We start from the raw sequence: 17,436 nt of genomic DNA, 5'->3' as shown, positions 1-17,436 counted from the left end.
AGTGCCTTCTAATTGTAAACGTATCTCTAATAATGTTTTTTTAACTATAAAACAACCATTTGTCTTGTGAGGACCAGGAGAACGGTCCTCGTATTTCTTCAAATTCTACTATATTTGGTCCTCGCAAGTATAGTAATACAAACAAACACACACACACACACACACACTCGCGCGCACACTCAGGTTATTTTGCGAGGAGGGCCAGTTCTCTGGTCCAACCCCCCCCCTCAGAGCAGGTTGAGCTGGCTCTCCGTATTCCATGGTGTGTTAGTGGGTAGAACATTATGTTCTGCTCCACAAAGACCGCACTGGTACATTTCAGCCCTCTGTGGACCCGCTCTAATCCTGCGTGGGGTCCACCTCGTTTGTGTGTGTGCGTGCGCGCGTGCGTGTGTGTGTGTGTGTGTGTGTGTGTGTGTGTGTGTGTGTGTGTGTGTGTGTGTGTGCGCGTGTGCAGTGGCGGAAGAAGTACTGTATTCACATTCCTTACTTGAGTAAAATTATCAATACACTCTGTGACAAGTAGAAGTCCGGAATTCAAATTTTACTTGATTAAAAGTACAAAAGTATTGGTATCAACATTCACTTAAAGCACCAAAAGTAGAAAGTAGGCTATTATGCAGAAGTTTTCAAATGTATAATATGTAAAAGAATCCTTTGAAAATAGCACATCTAAGAGCTCACAATGCGTTGCATCGCGAGCTTCTAGGCTACTTTTAAATGGACGAAAAAATTGACGAAAAAGTGGTTAATGTACGTTTTGGAAAAATAATCAATATCTACTAAGTAACTTGTAATTAAAGTTTTCAGATATTGTAGTGGAATAAAAGTATAATATTTGCCTCTGACATGCAGTGAAGCAGAATTAAAAGTACCAAAAATTTGAAATACTCCAGTAAAGTAAGAAATACCTCATAATTGTACTGAAGTAAATCTACTCAGTTACTCAATACAGGCGGCTGTGAGTGACAGTGTGTTCATCCACTGTGTGTGTGTGTGTGTGTGTGTGTGTGTGTGTGTGTGTGTGCGCGCGCGCGTGCGTGTGCACGTGTGTGTGTGTGTGTGTGTGTGTGTGTGTGTGTGTGTGTGTGTGTGTGTGTGTGTGTGTGTGTGTGTGTGTGTGTGTGTGTGTGTGTGTGTGTGCGTGCGCGTGTGTGCAGGTGTGTGTGTGTGTGTGCGTGTGCGTGCGTGTGTGTGTGTATTGGGGGGTTATATAGTTATATAGTTGTCAACCGTCACTTGAAATCAGGAATTGTTCCCTTATTTTGGAAAGTAAAAAGACGTGTCCCTCATTGAACTCACACTTTGTTCCTTGTTTTTTCGGGGGGGGGAATCAATCAATGACACACGTCACAGCAAGTTCAAACAGTCCATAATTCTACTGGATTGTAATAATACCAGGTTGTAATCCACTTAAACCCTCCTAGACTTCATGGTAAAACTGGTCCTGAGTTCAGTTGTCTCTGTCTGTTACAGACTTGGACCGCTTTTTTTCTGTCTGACACCAAATCGACACGTTGTGAGCTTGTAGATCGGCATTTTTTTGTAGATCGGCATTTTTTTGGAGCATTTTTAAAAAAAGTGGTTAATATAATATCGTTGCAGTCGGGCAGAAGCCTCTTATCTCCATGTTAACTCTTAGTTTTTCTGTAAATGAATGGCCTAACTTCATCATACTACAGCGTCACACGAAAGCATCCAAAGAAGCAGCAATTTTTGCTATTTTTTTGTTTAAATCCTGAAAAGTCTAATTGCTTTGGACATGAGGTTTCCACCCCCCGATAGAGACGGGTGGATGTTCCATCTATAACATGACACTCAAAGATGGAACAGAGAAATGACAGAGAAATGGCAGAGAAATGAAAATAATGAAAAACAACTAAACGTGGCTTATCCCATTGAGACCTGGAACGCATCTGTGTCACTTTTAGATTTGAGCTAAAAAAAAGCATTATTTTACACTTTGGCTATTCAAAAATAGCAGATATACAAGCTACGAGCTTGTAGATCTGCTATTTTTAAAAAATCGTGAAAATGTGTGCAATCTTTGAATATATATTATTTTAAAGCGAGCATTTTTAACTAAATCTGGGGGTCCCTGGAACAAAATATTTTGAGATTGGGGTCCGCAGCCAAATTCATATCATTTTGGGGTCCTTGACATGAAAAAGTTTGAAAACCACTGATATAGAAACGTACGTTTTTCAGGAAACCGTTCCGGATTCAGAAGACATTTTTGCAGAATCGGAACCTCAGGCCTCAGTGACTTAAATGCTCAGTAGGCTATAACTAACTGAACTCTCACATTGTCTCACACGGACAACCTTCTCACGATCACTCATGGCTTCGTGGCATTTCGAAAAGATCAAACGTGCTTTGGTCAATTCCAAAAAGATTCAAGACTGAGGGAAGTCTGTCTGTGGATAATATACCACAATAATAATTGAACTGATCACCAACGGAGTCCAAAATGACCTCCAGGAAGAAGAAGGATCATGAGGCAAAAGGGGGAACAAAATGATTGATCCTCAAGAATAGTAAAGAGATAAAAAACTGTGATTCAGGAAGCAATTTGTCCCAAATGGTCCAACAATAAATAGTCCTTTTGTCAGAGAGCCTCATAATATGTGAGAACAGTTTGTCCATCACAGAAACAAAAGGTTTCCAGCAGGTTCGTGGACTTGGTTGCAGATGCTGCAGCTGAAGCAATTCAATGTGTTCAACAGTCACGCGTAATAACCGTCTGTTTTGACAATCTATATACAGCAGTGGTTCTCAAACTTTTTCATGTGAAGGACCCCCAAAATGATATGTATTTGGCCGCCGCGACCCCCATCTCAAAATATTTTGTTCCAGGGACCCCCAGATTGAAGCAGAGAGATTTCAGTTACAAATGTTCCTTTTAAAAATATATATATTCAAAGATTTGTAAAAATGTTCACGATTGTTCAAAAATAGCAGATCTACAAGCTGGTGTATACCAAGAACCATTACTGTATACGATAATTCATCATTTTTATGACGTCTGTTTGACGTCATTTGCATGTCGTTGTGACATCTGTTTGCACCTGTGTGTGTGTTTCTCACTTTGCACATTACATTTTGTGTCGTTGCATTTAACACACGCGCGTGCGCACACACACACACACACACACACACACACACACACACACACACACACATGCACACCGTCTTCTAACACAGTGGTTCTCAAACCTTTTCATGTCAAGGACCCCCAAAATGAAATGTATTTGGCCACGGACCCCCATCTGAAAATGTTTTGTGCCAGGGGTGTTACAAAATGCACAATTATTCAACGATGTCCAAACATTTTCAATATTTATCTCTACATCTGCTATTTTTGAATAGCCAACATATAAATGGATAAAGTGGTTCAAATGATTGTGAGGCTATATTAACTACTTTTGCTGAGGACCCCCTGGAAGCCCCTTGAGGACTCCTGAAGTCTCCAGACCCCACTTTGAGAACCACTGTTCTAACATAGCCTACTAGCTAAAAAACGATTCTGCTATGTTAATTAACTTAAGGTTCTAAATTCACATATGTATGCATACATGCCTGCCCTGCTTTAGAGTGAGTGTGTGTGTGTGTGTGTGTGTGTGTGTGTGTGTGTGTGTGTGTGTGTGTGTGTGCGTGCGTGCGTGCGTGCGTGCGTGCGTGCGTGCGTGCGTGCGCGTGTGCGTGTGTCTGTGTGTGTGTGTGTGTGTGTGTGTGTGTGTGCGTGCGTGTGTCTGTGTGTGTGTGTGAGAGAGAGAGAGAGCGAGAGCTGTATCAACAGAGCTCTCCAGTAACTTCCTCACACAATGTAAAAACAAGCAGGAATGACCCTGCTTGGCAGCCAGCCAGCAGATGGTATCAAAGTGAGGCAACAACAACGCACAAGATGACAAGCATCAGAACGAGGGAAAAAAGTGCATTTTCAGTGACTGAAATTCCTTTAAAGATTTCCTTTTTTTTCTCCCACTTTTCATGAAGCGAGAGCACACACTCGTTCACAGGCCTCCTGGCTCAGATTCTTTTCTTTCTTCAGACTTATTCCCATGTTTGGTTACAAAACCCCCTCGAATAAACATAAAACCCATCAGTTTACGGTATCTTTGGAGCCAAGATAAGAAAGAACGCGGAGGTTTGTGATAAAGCATTGCCGATATACGCATGTGAAATGGACTCATCTCTTCTTTTTTTTTCTTTTTTTTTTCTCTCTATCTCTCTTCTCTCTCTTTCTCTCTCTAGACATGTCAGTCCAAAGTGTTTGATCTTTCTGACGGGGTGTCCCAGTATGCGTGGTTCCCCTGCCGGGAGGCCCACGAGTCGTCCTGGGGGTACCCCCATTATTGGCTCAAGGTAAGATGAAAAGGCAACGGGGCAAGACTAATGCCAAATTAATATATAATTCGTGGCACAACAGAGTCCCGTGCCGAAAGCCGGTCTACAAGCTCACAACGCGACTCGTGACGTGACACATCGTGAGCTTTTAGAGCCATTTTCGGCATGGGACACCATCGCAGGATAAAGCATAATTAAAGGTATAAGTGGGTTTCTTTGGTTAAAATAAGTGAACACAAAAAAAAATGAAGCTGATAAATTGGTACTCTCTCCTGATTGGCTGAAATGTTAATGTTAATGTATTTTCTCTTATTCTTAAATTGCAATCCTTAAGTTTCATGCAGGATTCCCTGCATTGGGAGACCAAACTTCTACCACTCTTCAAAGACACTATCCCTTCCGGGGCAGATATATTGCGCTTATAAGATTAAGGCAGAACTACTTTGCAATGGGACATCAAAAAGTGTGCCTCTGCTTCCCTTTTGATAACATTTTTGGACTTATGAGGTTTCCACCCGACAGAGACGATTGATGCATTTCCTTTTGGGGAATCTAAACTGTCTGATATGTCTGATATTTATGTTTGATAATAACAGAATGTAATTGCATGGTAGCAACATTAACCATGGTGTCCCTAGTTTGGGCACATTTTCAAAATGTGTCAATATTGTATTTTAACCCAATCCAGGAATGCATCTCTGTCATTTTAGATTTCTTTGGCTATTCAAAAATAGCAGATATACAAGCTGAAAATGTGTGCAAATCTTTGAATATATATATACTTTTAAAGCCAACATTTGTAACTCAGCTTCTGGGAGGTCCCTGGAACAACATACGTTTTCAAATGTTCGCTTTAAAAAATATGTATATTCAAAGATTTGCACACATTTTCACGATCTTTCAAAAATAGCAGATGGAACAAAAAGCAGATCTACAAGCTCATAATGCTATGAGCTTGTATATCTGCTATTTTTTTAATAGTCCAAAGAACTCTAAAATGACAGATCCGTTCCCGGATTAAAAAAAATGTTGAAAATAGGCGATTTGGTTGAAATAACCAAAACCCTGGCTCCCGCTGCATGCTTCAGGTTCAGTTGGGTACTGTAGTGTAGGCCACATCTACTGTTGCTCCTAAGATAATTCATTACCCACATGTGTTTCTGCCTTCTGTTTCTTTAGCTACATAACCAAATATTGTTGATTTTTATTTCTTTGGCCTTCATGAAATATTCATATTAATCTACTTCTGGCTCGCCAAGACATGAGTTAGAGTAAAGTTTACAACTTGATTTAGCGGTTACAGTCGGCCCTCTAACCTTTTGTGGGTAGCTGTTGAAAATGTGATTTGCTGTATCCGTGAACAAGTTTTAACCACTTAAAAGCAGCAAGTTCTCAAACTTTTGTCCTGCCGAGGACCCCCAAATTGATATATATTTGGCCGTGGACCCCCATCTGAAAAGGTTTTGTGCCAGGGACCCTCCCCCAGAAGAGAAGATTTGTGTCAAAATGATTCAAAATTGTCCAAACATTGTCGAGTTGTTTCAATTTTTTTTCAAAAATAGATGTGCAAGCTTGTAGATCTGTTATTTTTGAATAGCCAAAGTATAAAATATGGTTAAAGTGGTTAAAATGATTGTGACGCTATATTAATTACTTTTGCTGGGGACCCCCCCCCCTTGACTTAACCAATGACTTGAAACAGACCTGAGGCTATTTCTAGCAAAATGTTCCTCCTAGAATAACCCATTAAAACCTGAAGCCGATTTCTACAAAATGTCTTCTATATCAGTGGTATATCATGTCAAGGACCCCCAAAATGATATGTATTTGGCCGCCGACCCCCATCTCAAAATATGTTGTTCCGGGGACCCCCAGAAGCAAAGATTTGAGTAAAAAAGGATCGCTTTAAAAGAACATAAATATATTAATTCGCACACATTTTCTTGATTTTTCAAAAATAGCAGATCTACAAGCTCGTAGCGCGGCACTCGCTACAAGCTTGTAGATCTGCTATTTTTGAATAGCTAAAGTGTAAAATGATGCTTTTTATCTCAAATGAAAAAGTGACACAGATGCTTCTTTAGGTCTTAATGGGATAAGGGATGCTACATGGGTTCAAGTGGGTTCAAGTTCAACACTGCAACAATGTTGCCAGTAATGTGGAAACGGCACAAAGGCAGAGATGAAGACAGAGTTCCAGCTCGGCTGCCCAGTGTAAAATGACTCTGTTCTATATGACCCATGTTTGAGTTTCCTTTCAGTGCATTCATCACCATATGCTATGTGCATACTGTACGTACAGACTTGTGCTGCGTGTAGGCCAACGGTGACTAATGGTTTGCAGTGGAGAGGGAATTATGGTTTAAATTGAAAGAAAACTCTGTCTCGCCTGACAAGAGGAGGGGTGATTAATTGATAATATACCCATTAATCAGTCAAAAGGCGTACGAGGTTTTCAAAGGAGCACAAAAACAAAAGTGCAATTACAATTCCCTTCAAAAGTTGTATGTAATATATCTCTTGCTGTCCTTCAGGAGCCTCCAAAGGAACTGCAAAATGTTCATTTTTCAGGAAATTAAAAAAAAAACTAAAATGGAGTTAGGAGGTTTTGTTCATCGTTGATAAGAACAGCTGAATGGACCTCCAAGTTCACAGTGAGGTTGGAGGTCAAAAGGGGGTGGAGCCTGGAGAGCTTGCAAAACCAGCTAACTCCACCCCCATTTGCTGGAGTTTAGCTGGTTTAGCAGAACGTTTGAGGATCTAATGGAGTTAGCTGCTTTTGTCAAAAGCACTTTTTAGCCCTTTTTAATACTTTTCATTGGTTCAATATTTGTTTTACCAACACACAGCCGTAAAGGGTGTTCAATAGCTCTGATTTATGGAGAAAAAAAGGCAAAAGCGGAAAAATGGAGTTAGCTGGTTCCTGCCGGACAGCAGCGATATTTAACTTTTTAAGGGAATTGTAATCGCACTTTTATTTTGTATTACACACTTTTATTTTGTATTACACACTTTTATTTTGTATTACACACTTTTATGTTGTATTACGCACTTTTATTTTGTATTAGTAGTCTAACAAAACTTGCAACTTGCAACAAGGTGGTCAAAATGTGCAAATTCAGTCAAATGCGAGTTTGGGAAATGCTTGTAAAAAGCATCACATATCAAAAGAAGTGATGCATTCTCCACTTGGCACTATAGGGCAGACACTTGCAACTTTGCAGTCGACACAATTTACACAAAGTAATATTACCATTATCACAAACACAGAAAAGGGACCTAAAAGTATCATCTCAATTTTCAAAAACACTTCCCCAGCTGATGGCTATCTGACACTTCTTGTTTGGCCATGGTTGTCTCTCTGTTTGCAACAAGACATTATCGTCTCTGTCGGGTGGAAACCTCATGTGTCCAAAACCTTTACCTTTTCAGGATTGAAATAAAAAAAACAGCAAAAGTGGCAGATCGCCGAGCGTTTTGTGCAGTGGCGTGCACAGACATTTTGAGGGGCAGGTGCTCAAGTAAATTATACTTTTTTTTGTTTACTTGGTCTGCTCTTTTTTCCCTCTACACCTATACCTCTTTGCCAAAAATAGCCGATCTACAAGCCCACAACGCCTCGCAGCGCGAGGCGTTGTGGGCTTGTAGATCTGCTATTTTTGGCTAAAGTTCTCCTCAGAAAAGGGATGCTAGGATTCGAGTGGTTATGGTAAAAAGGAAACTCATATCACATAAAGATTTGGCAGACCCCCTGTAGAAACTCTGAGGACCCCCTAGGGGTCCCGGACCCCCTGTTGAAGACCCCTGCTGTAAACTGGGTAAAAAAAACATTTTTTAACTTTTTTTTCAAAAGGGCACTTCTGGTCAAGAGGGCAAAGGGCAGGTGCTCTAGCACCAGTTAGAGTCTATCTGTGCACGTCCCTGGTTTTGTGCTTGCGGATCTGCTACTTGTGGTCAAGTAGGGCGTTCATTTACGAAAAAAAAAACACAAATAGTTAGAATATGGAGATGAGAGGTTTCTGCCCGACGACAGCGAGGCGATTTGTTCTGTGCGGTGCTGCCGAGCTACCCCGCGCGCCGCTTACAGGAAACAGTAGCTGAAACATAATATGGCTTTGATTGCATTGCTACACAACACTGTTTCTTGAACATAATCATCGCTGACGGGGCAGAAAACCTCCTATCTCCATATTCTAACGTTTTGTGTTTGTTGGTAAATTTAACGTCCTACTTGATCATACTTCAGCGTCGCACAAAAGTAGCAGATCTACAAGCTCGAAGCGCGTCGCTTCGCGCCGCGTTTGGAGCTTGTAGATCTGCTACTTTTGATGAATTTGGATTTGAAGAGTCACAGTTTGGGATATAGGAGGTTTTCCACCCGACAGAGACGATTATTCTTAGACAGGATTCCCGGGAATCCTGGCATCTATTTCAGCACACTAACTTCCCAGTAAGAGAGAGAGAGCCTGTAGTTTCTTTTATAGCTTTGAAATCACCATCGATGATGTCATTGGTAGGCAGGTTTCTGAAGCCATTAGCCCACCAATGAGACACAGAGTGAGTTGACAGAAATTGTGCTGACTCATAATGAGCATTAATGAAAAACCAATTACATATAATATCATTACAAAAATAAGATAACAAATGGGCGAAGTGCATCTTTAATCATCTGTCTTCAGCCGGCAAAAAAAGCCGACTAATGTACTGTATACTTCGCTATTTTGCTCAGTACTATACTATTCTTTATTATTTCTACAGTATGTTGTTATAGAGCACCGAAGTCTGACGTAATTTCCACCCCCGTTCTGAATTCCCATAGACGTCTTTAATATCGTGTCAAATAAGAACTGTGTTCCAAAAATAAACAAATGATCCCGGCGGTTTGACTCTTATGGATATGAAGCATCAACTGACGGTGAGGAAACGCTAATGTTACTTCTGCCGAATGAGTTAAATTTTCGCCAGAAACAGACTGTATCAAATATAAGTGACTGACTATCATAAACGATACAGAACCTCCTGCCTGACAATTATCGCCGAGACAGTTTGTTTATTTTTGGACCACAATTCTTATATGAGACGATTCTAAGACGACCCAATGTTATTCTCCATAGAGAAATTACTTTACGAACCAGGGGATGAACGAGTGGCGTCAGGACTTCTGTACTCTATTGCTGCTATTACTGTACAATGTTGCGGGAGCAAAAACCAAATAATTGTACTCGAATATCGGCACTGTTGGCCAGAAACCTTGGATCTCCATCCTTTTCTCCGGGTCGTTTTTAAGATTCCTTTGGCTATTCAAAAATAGCAGATATACAAGCTCGTAGCGCGGCACCGAGTGCCGCGCTATGAGCTTGTAGATCTGCTAGTTTTGAAAAATTGTGAAAGATTGTGAAAATCTTTGAATACATATATTTCTTTAAGCGTTAGGATTTAGAAAAAAAAATTTTTAATCGGCCTCAGGTCAATCGGTTAATGTCTCCACATCTCTCTCCTTCTTTCCCTTCGCTCTCTCTCTCTCTTTCATTCTTTCTTTCTTTCTTACTTTCTCAATTTCTTTCTTTCTTCCTTCCTTCCCTCCATCCAGGCCCACTTCTCTCACCCCATGGTGGCAGCAGCAGTGATCATCCACCTGGCAGCAGATGGAACAGGCTACATAGACCAGACCCAGTGTAACATCACCGTCCAGCTGGTGGACACCAAGGAGGGCATCCATAGCCTAGGTCAGTGGTTCTCAAACTTTGTTCATGTCAAGGACCCCCAAATGTACACTTATTAGCCCGCGGATTAATTTCAAGGACCCCCAGTTTGACATGCATTAAGCTACGGACCCCCATTTAATGACATCTCTATCTCTGGGACCCCAATTTATATCCTAAAATCAATGAGAATGTAACTCTGAGAGTGTACAAATGGAACCAAATGGACCCGTCAGGGTCCATTTGTACACTCTCAGAGTTACAGACCCATAAGGGTCCATTTGGTTCCTTACTATCCATCATTTAGCTGAGGACCCCCTGGAACTCCCTGAAGGACCCCTGGGGGTCCCCGGACCCCACTCTGAGAACCAATGGCCTATAGGTGAGCACTGTTCATTCACTGCAGTGCTTCTCAAACCTTTTTCATGTCAAGGACCCCCCAAATTGATAGGTAGTCGGCCCCCCCTTCTGAAAATGTTTTGTTGGGTCGCAAAACAAAATTATTCAAAATGATTTAAAAGAAAATAATGTCTTGACATTTTTAAAAAACAATGTCTTGAAAAATCAAAAAATAATAATCTCGAAAAACTTGTGTTGTCCTCGTGATACCGATAAATAGGAACTTAAAAGTATGATAGGTTAGTTCTATTGACCCAAGCTGGAACACATTTCAATTGATTGATCATTTAACCCATTAAAACCGGGAAAGCGTCTTGTGACATTCTGGATTAACCCATTGAGTCCTCAGGTTCCGATTATGCAAAATGTCTTCTAAATATTAACGGTTTTCTGAAAAACGTATGTTTCTATATCAGTGGTTTTCAAACTTTTTCATGTCAAGGGCCCCTCAAAATGATATGAATTTGGCCGCGGACCCCGATCTCAAAATATTTTGTTCGAGGGACCCCCCCCAGATGCAAAGATTTCAGTTAATGTTTGCTTTAAAATAATATATAAATATTCAAAGATTTGCACACATTTTCACGATTTTTCAAAAATAGCAGATCTACAAGCTCGTAGCGCGGCACTCGGTGCCGCGCTACAAGCTTGTATATCTGCTATTTTTGAATAGCCAAAGTGTAAAAATAATGCTTTTTTAGCTCAAATGAAAAAGTGACACAGATGCGTTCCAGGTCTTAATGGGTCAAGATATATATATCGTCTCTGTCGTGTGGGAAACCATTACGTCCAAAAACTGTGACTTTTCATGATCCAAAATTCAAAAAGTATAGCAAACGGTTTTGGAACTGTGCTCCACACACCTTCCACCCACTCACTCATGAACCTGTATGTATGCCAAATCCCCCCCCCCCCCCCCTCCCCTCCCCTCCCCCATTATAGGGGACCACCGCCTGAGCTGCCGCACCAACCCGCTGGTGATCCCCGTGAGCCACGACCTGTCGGTGGCGTTCTACCACACCAAGGCCATCCTGGTGGTGTTCGCCTCGCACCTGGTGGCCATCTCCGGCGTGGGCCTGCGCTCCTTCCAGTCCTTCGACCCCATCACCATCAGCGGCTGCCAGAGCAACGAGATCTACAACCCCACGGGCCAGAGGTGAGAGAGAGAGAGAGAGAGAGAGAGGCTGCTGCAGTGGTGGAAAGTAACTTAGTACATTTCAAGTGCTGTGCTTCAGTGCAATTTTGAGGTACTTTTTTTACTTTATTGGAGTATTTCCAATTGTCTCTAGACTTTTATTTTTACTCCACTACATCTCAGAGGCAAATATTGTACTTGTACTCCATTACAATTATTTGAAAACTTTAGTTACTAGTTACTTTGCAGATCTAAATTATTACATTATAAAACATATGTTGAACACTTTAGCCCTATTTTATACCTAGGCTATTTGAAAATAGCCGATCTACGAGCTAAGTCGTTGTGAGCTTACAAGCTAAGCTCACAACGCGTCGCGATGCGACGCGTTGTGAGCTTGTAGATCTGCTATTTTCTATGTCTGGTATTTTCTATTTTGGTTAAACATTATCGTCACTATTGGAGCAGAAACCTCTTATCTCCATATTTGAACTTTTTCATAATTTAACGCCCTACTTGATTGTACTACAGCTTCACACAAAAATGCAGGCTTTTAGTATTGGGGTATACTGTGTGTATACTGTTTTGTGTACGTATTTGATTGTGCTTCTCGGGCTCTATATCTGTATACTACTGTAACTGCCGTGCTGAGCTTGTAGATCTGCTATTTTCGGAGAGTCGGTGTAGAAGGAAAAAGAGCAGACCAAGTACAGAGCCAACAGTCAAGTTGACTAAATATTGAGGGTTTAAAGTTGATCTGAAAATACACATTAACATGAATCCAGCTATCTAGGAAATCTATGAAAAAAAGTTTAATCTTCAACACAATTTTACACAATGTGTAGAGGGGGTCCCTGCTTCATCTCTCTCTCAGCTAAGGGGTCCTTGGCCTGTAAAAAGACCCTTGCTCTCTAGAGCTTGATCTCACATTGTGCATTGGATTTCGTTTATGATGGAGTGTTGATGTTGTCTGGCAAGAACCATGGGCTCTATAACACCAGGTGTTTAGAGCAGTTGGTTCTCAAAGTAGGGTACGGGGACACCCAGGGGTCCCAGCGGGGGGGGGGGGGGGGTACCTGGGGGTCCCCAGCAAAATTAGTTAATATAGCGTCACAATCATTTCAACCACTTTAACCATATTTTTATACTTTGGCTATTTAAACAATTGCAGATAAATGCAGCTCATATGCTCTATGAGCTTGTAGATCTGCTATTTTTTTGGGCCAAAATATTTTTGAGATGGGGGGGGGGGGGGGGTCCGCAGCCAAATACATATCATTTTGGGGGGTCCTTGACATGACAATGTTTGAGAAACTAACTGCTCCTAACACCTCCTATATACTTTCACTTCTCCCTTTCGTGTGCCTCTCCCTCTCCCTCTCCTCCTCCTCCTCCTCCTCCTCTCTGTCTCATTCTTCTGGGCTGACATTTCCACATTTCCCGTAACAACCATCTGCAAAACACTACGGCCCCCTTTCCCTCAGCTGGTAACAACAGGAGCTATTAACATGACTCGGTTTTATGTTCCACGCTTGTCTTGCAGCGGTGGAAGAAGTACTCCGTTTTTTTTTTTTTTTACCGTAACGCGTTCAAGCCGGTAAGCGCATCTGTGTCCTTTCTTTGGCTATTCAAAAAAATAGCAGATCTACAAGCTCATACGAGCTTCATGTAGATCTGCTATTTTTAGAAAATCGTGAAAATTGGTGCAAATCTTTGAATATATATATATATATTTATATTTTTTTAAAGCGAACATTTTTGTAACTCAAATCTTTGCTTCTGGGGGGGTTCCTGGAACAAAATATTTTTTAGATGGGGGTCCGCGGCCAAATACATAATAATTCTGTGTGGTCCTTGACATGAAAAAGTTTGAGAACTACTTATAATATAGCAACATACAGTTTTTTTTCAAAAACTGTATGTTGCTTCTACTGTTGTAGAATCGGGCCTCAGGTCTTACGGGTAAAAATCGTTGCTGACGGGTAGAAACCTCTTATCTCCATATTTGAACTTTTTACGTTTTTTTTCTGAGATCTGCTACTTTTGATGCTCTTGAATTTGAATCCTGAAAAGTAACAGTTTTGGACATACGAGGTTTCCACCCGACAGAGACCATATGTACTGTAGCACATTGGTTCTCAAACTTTTTCATGTCAAGGACCCCCAAATGGACAATTATTTGCCCGCGGACCCCCATTTGAAAAGATATGCCAGGGACCCCCATAAGAGAATATTTTTTACGGCTCTAGCAGTGATTCTCAACCATTTTAATTTCAAGGACCCCCCAGTTTGACATACATTAGGCTACGGACCCCCATTTAAAGGCATTTATATCTCTGGGACCCCAATTCACATTGTAAAATCAATGTTAATTTAACTCTGAGAGTGTACAAATGGAACCAAATGGACCCGTTAGGGTCCATTTGGTTCCATTTGTACACTCTCAGAGTTACAGACCCATAAGGGTCCATTTGGTTCCTATCCATCATTTAGCTGGGGACCCCCTGGAACCCCCTCAAGTACCCCTGGGGGCCCCCGGACCCCACTTTGAGAACCAATGCTGTAGCAATACCACAATATAGAAATAACTCTGTTTCAAGTAAAAGTCCTATATTAAAAAAAGCTGATCTACAAGCTCACAATGTGACGCGTTGTGAACTTATACTGTAGCAGCTATTTGTCTAATAGCCCGAAGAACAAAATAGGGTTTTAATTTGATTTAGGGTTTAAGTAATAATAATCTAAATCTGCAGAGCAACTAGCATCTAAAGTTTTCAAATAATTGTAATCGAGCAAAAAGTACAATATTTGCCTCTGAGATGCAGTGGAGTTGAAGTATAATGTGGAAGTACTCAATAAAGTAAAAAAAAAAAAAGTACAGTGCAATAAATGTACTTAGTTACTTTCCACCACTGATTGTCTGAGTGTACACAATGCACAAAATACTGCATGTTAATTCAACTCTTTTTTTTTACACTCACAAGAGTAAAATTAACATTGAACTTAAACTTGTTAATAAAGTATTCGATCAATCAATCAATCAGTGCCCAGTGGGAAGTCGGTCGAATCAGCGGCTTTCAGCTTTGCTTTTATGCCCATATATGGAGATCCCTGATGTGATGTCATCAATATGATGTCATACACTGGACTCCCAATGTGTTAAAGGGTATACCGCACTAAGTACACTAAGACAAACGGGTACAACGGGTATGGCATATATACCTGTTGGCGGGTATATCTCCAGCAGAACAGGGCCTGTTCCTGAAGGGGGGGGGAGACGCTGCATCAGCGGCCTTAGGTCCGGGCACCTCGGCTGCTGATGCAGCATGACAGCGTGTCGCGGGTTCGAACCCCGATCCCCGACGACCTTTGCTGTGTGTCACTTCCCATCTCTCTCTCTCTCGTCAGACTACTGTACTATCTAATAACCCATTGAGACCTGAAGCCGATTCTACATGTCTCCTAAATCTCAACAGTATTATGAAAAACGTATGTTTCTATATCAGTGGTGCTCAATCTTTTTCATGTCAAGGACCCCCAAAATGATATGTATTTGGCCGTGGATGCCCATCAAAATATTTTGTTCCAGGGACCCCCAGAAGCAAAGATTTAAGTTAAAAATGTTCGCTTTAAAAATATATATATTCAAAGAGTTGCACACATTTTCACGGCCGCGCTATGAGCTTGTATATCTGCTATTTTTGAATAGCCCCAAAGTGTAAAATAATGTTTTTTAGCTCAAATCTAAAAATGACACAGCTCCAAGTCTTAATGGGATAAAGGCAGAAAAAGGCAAAAAACATATACTTCTATCTCAAATATCTCAAAAAACGTTTGAGAAGCTCTGATCTATAAGATTCGGTATCCGCGGACGGCCCCGTCACTCACGCCACAGAGTGTAAAACCAGCCTCTTTTACAAGAGAGAGAATCCCCAGCAGGCATGAGCAGGTGGCGAGGCGAGGCGAGGCAAGGCAGACCCAGACAGACAACAGAAGGGGTAGCAGGCAAGCATCCTGGAAGTTTTTTAGGCTCTTTGAGGACAAGCTGGGGAAAGCCTAGAAGCCTTCTCTCTTCTCCATGGACAGTTTAGCTTGGAACAAGCTTTCTCTTTGTGGGTTTTTGCGAGCGAACGGGTCCGCTCTGGGATTTCTGACATAAATTACAATTAACTACCTAGAAAACTATTCTCCTCCCCTGCGGATGGGAACAAAAGGCAAAGAAACCGGGAGAGTAGAACAACTAGACAAGAACATGGCACAAACAGAGGGGATTAGAGTGCAGGAGGGGAAAACAATAAGAGTGCAACGCAAGAGAACAAAATAGAATAGTAAGACATACAGTAAAAAATCACACCCTGTGTGAAGGTAGCGGCGCCTTTGAATACATTATGTCATCGATATGTGTTTATAATGTGTTTATAGCCATGTGTCATGTGAAGCTTGACCAATCACTTTGTTGACGGGTCTGACCAATCAGAGCGTCGACGACAGATAAAGTTAAATTGAGGATCTAACTTTAAATAACTTACCTAGAAGGAGACTTTAGCCAAATAAAAATATATACAAAAAAAAACATGAGGAAATAAAAAATAAACCTTGACATCATAGTGATGTCATGAATAGTCCCCTTGCCTGACAAATCACAACCTTGACGGGCCTGACCAATCAGAACCTTAACGGACTCTTGGATTCTCGATCGTCTCTATCAAACCATTCTGTCATAACGGATGACTGGGTCCCGAACTCAGACTTTCTATACATTCACCCTTCATCTGTTCTTGTATCTTTCTCTTTCTATTCGTCATATTAACTTTAAATAACTTACCTAGACGGAGACTTTAGCCAAATGAATAATAAGATGAAGTCATTGTCATCGTTTATATAGACATCGAATTCTATATTCATGACATCATAGTGATGTCATGAATAGTGACCAATCACAACTTTGGCGCACCTGACCAATCAGAACGTTGACGCACCTGACCAATCAGAACGTTGACGCACCTGACCAATCAGAACGTTGGCGCACCTGACCAATCAGAACGTTGACGCAAAAGCCAGGCATAGAGGGCTAATATCCGCTCTATACCTAAAGGTATAGAGCGGCTAGCGCCGCTAAAAAAAGCAGAACAGGGACAATAATATGATGGAACTCAGAGAATTTGTCCGTGGCACGAAAACTGTTTGAGAAGTACTGATTTAGAAGAAGGCATTTGTGGAATCGGCCTCAGGTCTTGATTTAGCCTCGTTCCCTAGCCTTTAGTCATCTGCGAAGAGAAAAAAGCCTGGGTCACGACCTAAAGCAGAGAGAGTGTCTATAAGGGCGGGACGTCCGTCGTAGGTTTTCCCCCCGGAAACGATATTTTTAGATATTTTTTGACCAATCACTCAATACAAAATATTTGTTTGATAGGATGTTTTTTTTTTTACACCAACCACTTGAACCCTAGCATCCCTATTCTGAGGGGGAACGTTAGCCGAAAATAGCAGATCTACAAGCTCACAACGCCTCGCGCTGCGAGGCGTTGTGAGCTTGTAGATCGGCTATTTTCATATGCACGTGCCACGTTTGGAGTGGATTGGCACACACACACACGCGCACACAGAGATTCCATTGAATTTATAGATAGATCGAGTAGGCTTGCTGCCTGGATTCTCCCTTGTAAAGATGTCAGTGAGCTCCAACGGCACGCTTAGAATGTACTTCCAAATCCATCTACTGCAGTGAGAACCTCAAAGTGGGGTCGCTGTGAGCTTGTAGATCTGCTATTTTCCTTTAACATTCCTGAAAAATATTGAAAATGTTTTTAAAAAATTGGAATAATTTGCATGTATTTTTTTTTTTTACATAAA

General features: G+C 41.3%; 1 protein-coding gene across 1 annotated transcript in view; it reads left to right on the top strand.

The window, feature by feature from the left end:
• The window catches only part of pappaa (pregnancy-associated plasma protein A, pappalysin 1a), a 198,169-nt gene that overhangs the window by 107,743 nt on the left and 72,990 nt on the right, over nucleotides 1-17,436 (top strand). The window contains exons 11-13 of the mRNA XM_084047141.1: nucleotides 4,255-4,365; nucleotides 9,938-10,073; nucleotides 11,391-11,604. Of these exons, the coding sequence (XP_083903267.1) occupies nucleotides 4,255-4,365; nucleotides 9,938-10,073; nucleotides 11,391-11,604 (461 nt within the window). The remainder of the gene's footprint in view (nucleotides 1-4,254; nucleotides 4,366-9,937; nucleotides 10,074-11,390; nucleotides 11,605-17,436) is intronic.

This window comes from Gymnoscopelus microlampas, assembly GCF_963454915.1.
Source record: "Gymnoscopelus microlampas genome assembly, chromosome: 21".
Classification (NCBI taxonomy): domain Eukaryota; kingdom Metazoa; phylum Chordata; class Actinopteri; order Myctophiformes; family Myctophidae; genus Gymnoscopelus; species Gymnoscopelus microlampas.
This window is presented reverse-complemented; position numbering and strand designations above follow the sequence as displayed.